This window comes from Phalangium opilio, unplaced genomic scaffold (genome assembly GCF_054372755.1).
Source record: "Phalangium opilio isolate 3A_F unplaced genomic scaffold, DU_Popi_V2 ptg000031l_1, whole genome shotgun sequence".
NCBI lineage: Eukaryota > Metazoa > Arthropoda > Arachnida > Opiliones > Phalangiidae > Phalangium > Phalangium opilio.
The window spans coordinates 7,309,450-7,322,618 of record NW_028324158.1 but is presented as its reverse complement, the minus strand read 5'-3'; the positions used below and the strand labels follow the sequence as shown (position 1 = coordinate 7,322,618).

At 35.1% G+C, this 13,169-nt stretch overlaps 2 protein-coding genes across 6 annotated transcripts in view; both read right to left on the bottom strand.

Moving 5' to 3' along the window:
- CadN (neural cadherin) overlaps window positions 1-10,335 on the bottom strand; it is a 109,899-nt gene extending 99,564 nt beyond the window's left edge. For 4 of the 5 annotated variants that reach the window (XM_089869875.1, XM_089869873.1, XM_089869874.1 and 1 more), the window contains exon 1: window positions 10,180-10,335. The gene's annotated coding sequence lies outside the window, so the exon portion shown is untranslated. Of the gene's footprint in view, window positions 1-9,476 lie in introns of all 5 variants that reach the window. The other variant, XM_089869872.1, reaches the window with a different exon arrangement.
- A 1,852-nt stretch (window positions 10,336-12,187) lies between these two features.
- Window positions 12,188-13,169, bottom strand: part of LOC149690354 (sodium-coupled neutral amino acid transporter 7-like) — a 65,527-nt gene continuing 64,545 nt past the window's right edge. Inside the window, exon 10 of the mRNA XM_089869882.1 lies at window positions 12,188-12,603. Within this exon, the coding sequence (XP_089726008.1) occupies window positions 12,550-12,603 (54 nt within the window). The 3' untranslated portion in view covers window positions 12,188-12,549. The remainder of the gene's footprint in view (window positions 12,604-13,169) is intronic.

Below are 13,169 nucleotides of genomic sequence, written 5' to 3'. Positions count from 1 at the left end.
TATATTTCTACTTTTTCTTAGTCCTTATTTGCATAAATTATCTCGCACAGAAGGGCATATTTTTCCTCCGTTAGCCTTGAAATTAAACCTTGATATACCCTTAGGGCAGAAAAAAAAATAAGTTCTGGAATCCATTACCTCATTATCACTAATTATTAAATTAATAATAGTATAAAATAATTTTCACAGCTGCTAATCGAAAGAGGTTTTAAAACAGCACGGTCCGGAGTCGAATTTGAACATTTTAAAAATAGCCGCTTTTGAGACAAAATGAATAGAAGAAAATAGGAAAGACTTAAAATTGTAGAATAAAAAAAAATAGTAAATATAAAAACCGCGGTCACCCCGAACTGTGCATAAAATCAAATCTAAGTTTAACTTAAGTTTAATTATCTTAATCCACTCGTCTGTAAAAAATATTTATAGGGCTAACAAACAAATGTTCCAAATCCGAGCGCACAATTAACCATTTCAACGAGCAAACATAACATTCTTCTTTATCTAAATTAAATAAAAACCCCAAAAATTGACTTTCCAAAATACCAACCAACTGCGTATGGTGGTTAAAAACTAGAGAAGGAATGAATGAATGAATGATTCGGTTACACACACAAAGCGGAGACCGAGAGATACAACAACAGGATTTTGGCTTCACGCATTGTGAACTTCACCTCATCATCCATCCCATGCACCGCGTACCGTTTTTAACACAAAAACCGTTAAAAGGAAGTGGTCTACATAAATTTTGGTCGACAATCACTGGAAACAAATTTCCTAACTAAGCGAACCATTACGTAATGTACTTATGGCATATACTCTCGTTTTTTAAAGGAAAAGTTTAGTTAACATAATATTGTACCAAGAAGTGATATCTATTTTACTAGGGAGAAGGTATAAGATGCGGATACTACAGCCAACCTAGAACTACTAAGTCGTTTTAAAACTTCAAGCCAAACTTAGAGAAAGCATAAGCCTTTTTAGCATTAATAATAAATTACGTAATATTGGGTCCTGGATGATTTAACATATTACCAAGAAGTGATATCTAGTTTATTAGTGAGAAGGTATAAGATGCCTAAGTACTCGCTCGCCATAGTCCCAGACAGTCCCCTTTTAAAATACAAGGGGGGGACGTAAAAGGAGGCCGGGCTATTTTTCGTCATTCGCGTCGCGCTGACGTGAGTTTTCAAGAACCAATGAGATGCTGGTTGTAATTTAGAGGCGGGGATTAACTCCGGAGTCCGGACCTATATGTTTGGACTGGAGATAAATCTGGAAATGTGGCGAATTTATACCTTCTCCCTAATAAACTAGACATCGCTTCTTAGCACAATGCTATGTTACCTAAACTTTTCCTTTAACTTTGACGAATAGGCATAAAGATTTTCATTAAAGATTCAAGCGTATCGTAATGTTCATAATGAGAATAGGAAAAACGCAATAATTGTCGTTCGTCTTTGATACCGTCACGTGGTATGGTTCCATCGTTAATTCATTGTTAGTGGCAAAAAAATTGTACAAAAATCGCCTCAGGAAAAACTTCGTGGTGAAGTGAAAGGAAATTTTTGTGGTTTATGTTCTTTTCAGGGACAAAAAAAAACTAGTAGTCTATAAAGACTCAAAGACGCTACGTGTTCATTATTTCAAATTGAGGATTTTATAAAGATGTTTCAAAGGGTCTAATAAATATCTAATATAAATAAATGATTTTGTTTAAATTATATTTCTTCGTAATGGTACAGTAGTTTTTAAGCGAGCGTAATAAAGCAATTTTTATGTAGAAAATTTATTAATAAATTTAAGCAGAAGGGGATAATAGAAGAAGCGTGACACTATGTACCCTCTAATACTTCAGTTAAGTAACGTGATTCTTCCCAGGCTCATGCACCCGTTTTGTTGGGAAGAATCATGTTACAATTACCCCGCTTTGTGGTACATACACTTCTCTGGAAGAGAAGTATTATATGCTTCTGATTTAAGTTAAATTGGATCTATATAAATGGTTCTTCTTGAATCTTTTATGGACCCATTTAAGAATTCTAAGTTTTTAAGGAGCTCAAGACACTACAGTAAAATGCTATTATCTTTGAACATTCTCTAAGGTGTTATATCGGTTTTTGGTTTTAGATAAAACTAATCAGACACCGTGCCTGATACGTCAACATGAACAAGAGTAAACAGATTCTTTCTTAGAAGTCACTGATTAAAACTAGAGATGAAAGTCGGTAATTTAGCGTCTTTAAACTATTTCTTACTACCGTCACTCGCGAATTATTTGAACTTCTACCAAAAATGGATAGATTTTATTGACGACTAATAATTTTTAAGTTAATAACTTTGACATATATCGAACCATTTAATGAGTGATCGCCGAAAAAGCAGCGCTATTTCTAGCGACTTGATTTCGAATTATAAACTAGTTTAAAAACAAAGGTTAGCCTAAATTCATCGGGATTAGTGTAGCTAGTACAATTAGTTGTGGGATTTAAGGCAGTAGGTGAAATACGTTTTAGAGGTTATGCCAGTTGATGAAATTGGATGTAGAGTTTAAACGGTTTGGTCGAAAGGTGATTATAGGCAATGGGAAGGGCCTATTACATCTAATGACCTTTAGACCAACGTGATTTACAAATACTGATTTAATTAAAACAAAGATTTTAAATATTGATATTTTCCAAATTAAGAAAAGGCGATTAGGAGCAAATCATAACGATTTTCTGTATTTCTAAATCGCAAAGCAAAGTTTAAAAATAACTGGACTTCAACCCGATATAAAAACTCCAGATATTTATCCTTAGCATAAATTCAAATTTGTTAGTGGAATAAGAATTTAAGCATATCTCTCTTAAATTTAAAAAAAAGAACACTTGTAGATAAAATTGGGAGATAACGAAAAGCAAAATAACGTTAGCTTAAAGGTCAAATAGAGGGTGTAACCAAAAGATTTAACTATGTTACCAATATTACAAGAGATATAAAAATTGGTTCTAATCCAAGGGGTGTAAATGTCTCTAAACTAATGGCTTCGATTATCCAAACCACCCTCTAACCGTAACCTCTGACCTTCCAAAAATTCCCGATAAAATGGTGGCTGTAACAAAGATATTTAACAAGAACTCAAATATTAATTCAAACTCGACATCAAATAAAATGTACAAAAACCTGTTAGCAAGAAAAACGAGTTCGAAAGGTTTTCATCCATTATCTAAACCATCCTGTCTATAACCTCTGACCTTCCATAAATATTAAAAACTTTAAAAATCAATATGTCCCCGGCTACACAAGTTTAAAAAAATAAAATAGCCTACTAGAAACATTGAAACAACATTCAATTTCACATAAAAAAAATCAAAAACCAACAGGATAGCTTAAACAAAATCGTACTACCGAATGATATATCCACCAACCCAACCAACGACGTAATAAAAAACATCAAAAAGAGGCCTTACTTCAAATAATATATTAGATTCAATTTTTTAAAACTCTGAAGTCTGAAACGCGGAAAGGAAACCTTATTTGCCAATAACAAGAAAATGACAAGCAAGCCCAGCACCCGTCGACGCACCCCTTACTCAGTTCTACGAGGTTAAACTTGTACTTAAATTCAGGGCGGAGAAAGAAATTTTAAAAACTTGACTCATGGGCGATTGGAAAAATTTCTGTTAACTAGATATTAGGTCTAGAGGAACCTTGCTAGAAATACCAAGAACACCCTCACTGCCTAGATTAAAGAGGTTATATGAACCAGTTTTTCAGAAACGTTCGCAAAGCGTCAAACAAAGAATAACACGCCTTTAAAGTGATAGTATTAAGATCTAAAATTTAAATATTTCTATTTCGATTGAAATATTGTTTTTTGGAAAATTCCTTAAGTTTTCCCTGATTTCCATGAGTATAAATCATATTTTCCGTAATAACGTAAACATGGGAGTTTACCTTACAAAAACGTTTCCGTTCAAAAAAAGAATAACACGACTTTAACACGACTTAAAGTGACAGTATTAAGACCCAAAATTTAAATATTTCAATAGAAATATTGTTATGGAAAATTCCTTCAGTTTTCCTTGATTTCCATGAGTATAAATGATATTTTATGGGAGAACTATTCCGTTCAAACAAAGAATAACATGGCTTTAAAGTGACAGTATTAAGACCCAAAAATTGAAATTTCATTATCTGTGTTGTGCTTTCGAAAAGTCATGAATTTTTCCTTGATTTCGATGAATATAAATATTATTTTCCCTAATAACGTGGGAATTCACGTTACCATAGTAGAAATTACCAGTTTTTATGATACAATTTAGCCAATTATAATATGAAAACATTAGGTAACGAAACGCTTTCAAACAAATACCTGACCAATTCGCAAACTTAAAATTTTAACTTACAAAGACTTAGTATAAGTTCATAAGATACGTTTCCCCATAAGTTTGTCACTGGTTACAAACTGGAGCTTGTCACGAAGTGAGTGAGGTAGGTCATAGATTCAAGGTAAAGCGATGGAGGCCTGGTGAGGCGCTGTCAATATTTAGACTGTAATACAGACTAAATAGGAATATGGACTACAAAACCGAGTGTATAGTTGTGGTAGCTTATCGTTCTCGAACTAGCTCGAGCTGTAAGTCTCTAGCATTACGCAGTATAGGTAGTGTCATACTTATGGAAGGAACATATTATAAACTTATGTATATTGTTAGTCAACAATTTACATAAAGGGTTCCCAAAAATAAATATCCCAAATTTCCCCCATGATGTCTCGCATGACTCATGCAAGAAACCAAAAAACAAAAACACGTGACAACAACCCTTTAAGAATAAACCCAACATCAAAAAAAGACTGGGCCATTCCAATCAAATAGCGTTATTTATCACTCCATTGTTTAAAAAGGGATCAACTAAAGTTGTGAGACAAGTCCTGAGCAAAAAGCAAAAAGCAAAATAAAAAATTGGTTAGGCCTGGCAAGAATTAGGCCTAGTATCGTGTATGTGTCTTCTAGCTGGGAAAATCCCTTCTTTGGAGCTAGGCTAGGCTAGCTCTTGTCCAAAGTATACTGTGTGATCATATATATATACCCTGTTTTATTGATTGGTTCCTCGCGTCTGGGCCCTGATACAACCAACCGTTTCAGGAGTGGCGCTTTTTTTCATCGTACACACTACACACACAGAGAGCTGTCTATTTTTAGAATTTTGATTCCAATGAAATTCACTCCTCTAATGGACAAATGTATTTCTTCGAAACGCCTCTCTATAATATATATTCCTATACTTTATATTACAAATTTAATTTGTATTGTCGGTGATATTGAATTGTTCTTTATGTAATCAAGCCATGGCGGCTTCACGACCCTATCCCTGGAGTATTTCTTTTCCAAATAAATCGTGGTGGAGATCACTGATATTTTAGTTAAGTGTATTTAATCCAATATTATCCAACAACTGAACTGAATTGTACAGGGTGTTGCCACGACATTTTCAGATTCAAAGTCCACGACGTATCTACGATTTTCCCCAATTTCTCCCCAACCTTTCTCTACGATTTTCCCCAATTTCTCCCCAACCTTTCTCTACGATTTTCCCCAATTTTTCCCCGACCTTTCTCTCTACGATTTTCCCAATTTTTTCCCAACCTTTCTCTCTACGATTTTCCCAATTTTTTCCCAACCTTTCTGTACGATTTTCCCAATTTTTTCCCAACCTTTCTCTACGATTTTCCCAATTTTTTCCCAACCTTTCTCTACGATTTTCCCAATTTTTTCCCCAACCTTTCTCTACGATTTTCCCAATTTTTTCCCCAACCTTTCTCTACGATTTTCCCAATTTTTTCCCAACCTTTCTCTACGATTTTCCCAATTTTTTCCCAACCTTTCTCTACGATTTTCCCAATTTTTTCCCAACCTTTCTCTACGATTTTCCCAATTTTTTCCCAACCTTTCTCTACGATTTTCCCAATTTTTTCCCAACCTTTCTCTACGATTTTCCCAATTTTTTCCCAACCTTTCTCTACGATTTTCCCCAATTTTTCCCCAACCTTTCTCTACGATTTTCCCCAATTTTTCCCAACCTTTCTCTACGATTTTCAATTTTTTCTCAACCTTTCTCTACGATTTTCCCAATTTTTTCCCAACCTTTCTCTACGATTTTCCCAATTTTTTCCCAACCTTTCTTTACGATTTTCCCCAATTTTCCCCCAACCTTTCTCTACGATTTTCCCCAATTTTCCCCCAACCTTTCTCTACGATTTTCCCCAATTTTTCCCCAAACCTTTCTCTACGATTTTCCCCAATTTTTCCCCAAACCTTTCTCTACGATTTTCCCCAATTTTTCCCCAAACCTTTCTCTACGATTTTCCCCAATTTTTCCCCAAACCTTTCTCTACGATTTTCCCCAATTTTTCCCCAAACCTTTCTCTACGATTTTCCCCAATTTTTCCCCAAACCTTTCTCTACGATTTCCCCAATTTTTCCCCGACCTTTCTCTCTACGATTTTCCCTATTTTTCCCCGATCTTTTTCCCTAACCTTTTAGGTCCGTTTCAAAATACCCTAATTTCTCCAGATTATCCCTAACATGTTGCAACCCTGGAATAGGTTCTAACCACCGTCTCAGTTTTATTTTTATTCGAACCCCAATTTAAGACCAATAAATTTGTTTAATTTAAAAACACCTTTAAATAAGAAAGCATAGCTACTTAATTTTAGTAGTTTACCAGTTACAGCCAATTTAATTTAAAAATACCTAGAAGCTTAATTTATTCAATATTATTCAAGCCAAATTAATTGAACTTCCAGACGTGAGACTGGCGTAAATAATGAATAATAAAGTAGTTACCAATCTAAGAAGAAAACAAAGCTAGTAGTAGGTTTATATGAAGCTAATTAAGATTTGGAAGCCTCATTAAAAGCTTCTCAAACGAAACTTATCTCTATGTTAGCATTACGAAGTAGAATTGGGATTGGGAATTTGACGTTACAAGGCTTATCAACTTAAATGGATTCACCAAATTATAATGTAACGAAAAAACACCGCAAAATAACTTGCAATTTCATAATTTTATGAAATTTCATATTTTCACCTATAAACTTATATTTTTAAAAGCAAGTAATTGAATTACTACAAAAAATTAGTGAATGACTAATAATCAATGCCCAGGCTAAACCGCTTCACTTAGAAGGCTGAAATTTTGCACAGACGTAGGTCTTAAGTAGTACGCACGACCTTAGAAAGATTTTTCTAATCCGGCGCCATCTTGAAAAATGGCGGCCAAAAATGTAATATAAAAACCTTTACATTTACTATCGAAAATTCGCCAATGAATAAAAACTATTTTAGTATTTTCTCGTAGGGATTTAAAATTTAAACCTCAGTGAAAACTTAATACATTAAAAGAACTTGAGGCAAATAAAGCCAAGCATATCTACTAGAATTTCCTGCACTGCTACATTGAATTGTCGCAGCTGTTGATAATTTCAAAGTGCAGCAGACACATTGCGGAAGGTTAGATCTAAAAACGTTTTTATGTTGTGTGTGTTTTTTTATAGGGGGTTACTAGTGGATTGTTCCTGGTATGCGTATAAATGGTTCAATGCAGGAAGTTTATATTATAAACAATACTGGGATAACGCGGCGCGTTAACGGTTGGTTCATTCTTTACGTAACGTAAGCAAACCTTGAATTCATACATTACATATCGCGCTATATATTTAGGCAAACATTTGTGACGATTTATAACGGCAAGTGACCACGCAAAAATGGCTGATGGATTTGAATTAAAACTAAGTGTGCAACAAATAAGATCAAATTTGGGCTAAAGTCTTTGGTGAAATTATCAGCTTTGAGCAATAAATATTTCATTGGCAGGTGAAAATGTTAAAATTTCAAGTACTTTGACGTAACGCTGACGTCAGAAATTATGATTTCCGGTTTAAGCGGTTATCTTAAATACTACAGATAATGGAAATCTTTCTTATTTATGCTCACAGTGACATTTTGGAGTGATAGGGTTAATTTAGAAGCTGGCAATGAGATATATATACATCAAAATTGAAATTGAAATTTCGCGACGGCAAAAATTATAGCTTTTTGTGGGGCTTGTCCTTTAAAGTTTATTTACAACAATAAATAATAAACAATGGCTATTGTTTTTTATTCAATGTCAACAACTTCCCATGATTTTACTAATTCTCTTCAGTTTAAAATTAAAAATCTTTATTTATTAAATTTCACATTAAGGGATCATACATAAATAAATAAATAAATAAACAAATAAAATAAATGAATAAATAAAATAAATAAAACACTCACAATGATCATAACTTGTTTGGGGGTGTCCCTATGGAACATTTTCGACTCAAATTTGGCCATAGAACCCACTGTACTACGATACGTCTTATAATAACCCTGGCCTTTTTGGAACACCCTGCCCCTCGATTCTGAGCTCGATTCATAATAATGATAAATGCAGTCTAAAGCTGGGGCCAGGTTACGCCTTATTTTTCAAAACCTCATAAATTCCAATTTAGTAAGTTTTATTTTGTGAATTACAAAGGCTTAATGGCTTTACCTAATGAAAATTAAGACTGTCTGGACTATGGTCTGCCGTTTGTTTCCCTAAGGTACTGACTGCTAAACTTAATCTGATTAAGACCAGAGGTTCCCCAATTTTAAATTAGTGTAAATACAATAGAATATATAAGAGATAGTGTGCTGTAAAGTGTTGCCAGTCATTTGTGAGCGCAAATCAAACAACAGACTGAAAAAACTTTTAGTTCTGTTCAGTTCCAAACCTGCAGGAGACGCTCTCACAATTTACTGGCAACACTGAAGCGCCTTTAAAGTCAATTTCCCTAACCCAATTTAGCGCACACTATAGGTTAAATATGTTCACAATAAATTTTTGTGGCGCAAAGGCTTAAATACAGGCCTAATTAAATACAAATGCACGATTTGATAGCTGAGAAATATACAGGTACAATTCTGATAAATTTGAAGGTAGCAAAGGTAGGATTATCAATTTCAAAGTCAAGTACACCATTATCAAATCGCGCGGCTAAAATGGATTAATCCATCTCAAGTTTCATTATAAAAGGGTTAATTTAGACCAATTTAACGTACTAAATTACTACTAGTCGTACCTAAAGGTTTAGACTAGGAGAGAGTAGTACGTTTCGCCAAGATCAGTACCAGTAACATAATCTCCCCCTTTACAGCACCTCAGGGAGTATCTATATTTAGAATTTTACTAAGGCATTCCCCCAATCCAGAATCCCTTGGTTTAATCAGAATTATGGATCTGTGCCCCTCTTCGTAGCATCAGCATTAACAGCTCTCTAAAGAACCCGCGATTTCGACATTGTTTTGAACACTAAATACTTGTTTTCTAAGAAAACAACTACTTTCAAAATCCATTTTTCTTGCGAGATTATTACATTATCAGTAGAGAAAAAATGGCTAAAAAGAGAGGCCATAGACCCTTACCGGAGTAAAAAGAACAGCAAACTAAAAACCGGCAAAGGCCTTGGACCTTTGACTCCTCTCCGATGCTTGCCGAAGCCAGGAGAATCTCCTTCCAAAAGCTCTGCCTTTCGTAGCTGGTTGTGTTTTGCGCGAAAAGCCAACGAATGTTAGGCCTAGGCCTAAATCATAACCTCCGCAAATTTCAATACACCGAACGAGGGAAAATTCCCGGGTCTAATCCAACGATTTCGGCGTTCTTATCCACAAATTTAAAAGTAAAACCTTTCGCGTGCAACCGATTTTCACACCCGCTTTGAAATAAAACACAAAACAATGCCGGAATGCGAAACCCGAGGGTTCGCCCGCCGTTTCCTTTGACTATGGACAGATTCCCGACGTCAAAATCTTGAAAATCCCCTTCTCAGGCTTTTCCGCGAATTTCTCGTTTAAGCCTCGGCTTCGGACTAAACCTTACCCGAGGTCCTTCACTTCTCACTGGCCGTGAGACCCGAAAAACGTTAAAACACACACTGGGCTACGTGCCTTCGTTACCGGGGCGTGCGGACGCCGTAAGCGAAAGAGGGAGCCAAACGCGGCCAAATTTTGCGCGCCTCAACTTCGCGGGTGAAAACGCCGCCAAAATAGCGTATAGGGGGATTTTGGAATGGATTTACAACGGATAACGACTTAAAATATCAATCCGATAGATTTTAAAAAGGCTTACCATTAGGCTAGAGTTAATTTTTATCCAAAAAATCCTTCATTTCATAATCGGTGTCTACTCCAATCCATTTTTCGAACACACGGGACGCCGCTCTCTCTAGTAGACTCAACACCGGATGTTACAAAAAATTCTTCTTCTCTCTCAAGCATTGTTCGCGTAACGGCCAATCAGATTTGAAAACGGCCTGACGTCACGTCTTCAGCCAATATTAACCAAAGAAACGTTATTTTCAAAGCGCAACACAAGCAAAAATATGAAATATATCTCTTAATATGTAAAATATAAAGCATATTTATTCTAAAACGTTTAAGCGATATATAAAATTGTTTTTAATGAAATAAAATGAAGTTTATTATTTGGCCTAGGAGCATGTATCACAGGGGAGGCAGGTGATTGGTCCATTCGGATAAACCCGCTCCTCCGCTTGCGCATAGTCCACTCGATCACGCGCACACAGATGCAATCTTTTCCTACTGATTTACAACAGTAAAAATCAACGGAAAATTAGTTTACTATGAGGTTCTACAGGATGAAGTACATTTTGTTTTTCAAATTTCAATATTTACTTTTACTGGATCAAATAAATAGTCAGTTTGATGAAACTAAACGTTATGGAGATCTTTAAAATTATAATCTAACACATTGAAACACCTGTCATTAATATTTATGGAAATTTTAAATAGTAGATCCGAGGAGGCTGAAAAATTTTATTTCTCCCATGGAATAGGCCTAATTCTAATGTTTCGTATTTCCCGACGCTAGTCTAATGTTGAACAGGCCTCTATAGCTGGAGAAGTCTGTGCTTGGGTGCGCGAGATCGAGTGGGCCAGGAATATATCCAACCTTTCTCTCGTTTCTCTCCTAGCGGCTCTCTCTCCCTCTCTTGTAAAACGTACCCGTCATGCATTTGGAACGCAATGACGTCACTGTGTTGGCGTTAGTGGCGGTGGCATCCCCTTTTTGATCCGTTCTCACTCGATTTTGCTTGACTAATCGAATCTATTCGCAAATTAATGCAAAAGCCGGCGTTTCCAATTCTATGTATTCAAATAATGAATCGTACCAAATAGGTTTGAAGAAGCTCAAAGCAAGATGCTAAACTTTAGCGCAATTTGAACTTTTGAAGAGGCAGCGCGACCAAGCAATCTTATTGTTGGGCAGGTGCTGTAAACGTTATAAAGAGAAGTGTTGTTTGGAATAACAGAAAAACAGATTGTGATAATATTGAACTATCCCTTTAAATCATTAAAATAGTCTGCTTGATTTGGCAAATTTGGTTCGAAGTTTCAAAATAACTTTCGAGAAGATGGGAAAGTTTTCGTTCCTTTATAATTTAAATTAGTAATTACTTTTGAAAGCACGAAATGAATTATTGGACTGCGCATAAGTTAACCGAACCTTGAAATTAGGTTTAATGGTGAGGGTGTTTATTGGGCTGGACATAAGTCCCAAACTTCTAAGAAGAGATTAAAACCGGCTTAAAGAGTTTGAAATTTTTGATATTTAAGCACGTACTAGTCAAGCACCGATTGTTTGAAACTTTGTGAGCCTTCATTTTTGTCTCAATTATCCAATAACAACCTAATTTTGACCATTTCGAAGGTCGCAAATTGCTCTACTTACTTGAGAAAAACATGGCGTCATGTTTACCTTTATGATGCACCACTGAAGTTGAAATTTCACGGCCAACTGTTTCAGTCAGTAGCGGGAGGTTATCGTTGATTGCTCCTTTCAAACATTCCCGCCTAAAATAAGCAATGTTGCCAACTCCAAAAACTATTCCCTCCCTTTAATATTAACAGGGAAAACTTTTATTACAAACTTACGATGACAAAAGGTCTAACTTAGCGTCTTTATACTCCCTTTAAATTCTGTAAATTGTAGTTTATACAAAATCATAGCCCACTCGATCACGCGCACAACGACGCCAGCTGCTAGCGCTTGAAAATTTTAAAAGGTTAAACATAATAATAAATTCCAAGAACAACAATAAAAAATACGCCTAAAATTCGAAAATAAACATATTCTATTAAAAAATACTTCTTATATTACATATTATATTTAATTACTATATTTTTTTTAACTCTGATTGCGTATATACATACATGTATATAAAATACACACATGTATATTTAAATAAAATGTAAGATCTTTTTTTTCCAGATCATAAAATAGTAGTGTCGTTTATGAATTGAATGAACTATTGAAAGGAAAGGACAACAAAAAAAAACGTAACCTCTTTTTTTTGTTTTTGTTTGTTTATCGGAAGAAAAACGTTGCTCCGTCCTGGTATAAGTGAATTTAATTTGGTGAAAAATTTGAAAATAGGGGGGGGGGGGATCGGCAGTCGAAAATAAAAGGGAACGGCGATCAATCACTAATGGTCATGGTTATATTTGCACTCATAGTTATATTTGTTCCTTCCTGTAAACAGAAATAAAAAAGGATTTGGGTCAAATAAGTCAAATGGTCAACATTTTTCATATTATAACGCGACAAAAATAAATCAAAATAAAATAATAAAATTGTAGATGCATTTCGTTTTTGTTTTAAAAGTAAAAAAATATTTCAAATGGCTTTCCAAATTCAGGATGTTTAACTTGGAAACCGCGGTATTTGAATTAAAAACTTTTTTATAGTGTATAGTTTTAAAGCAAATGTCTGCTCCCATGGCACCAATAACATTCTGGCTTATTTTCTACACATAAATTTTACCTTAACAAAGGTAGGAGCCAATCAGAGCTCGTACATGAAAAATATGACATTCCAAATTCAGGATGTTGACATTGGAAGCCGCGGAATTTGATTTAAAACTTTTTATAGTGTATAGTTTTTAAAGCAAATGTCGGCTCCTGTGGCACCCCTAACATTCTACACACAAATTTTACCTTGCCAAAAGGCAGGAGCTCATCAGAACTCGCCCATGAGGGCGGAGCTAAAACTAGCCTTTGCTAAGCTTAGAAGGCCAATCAACTTCACCTCTCGATTAT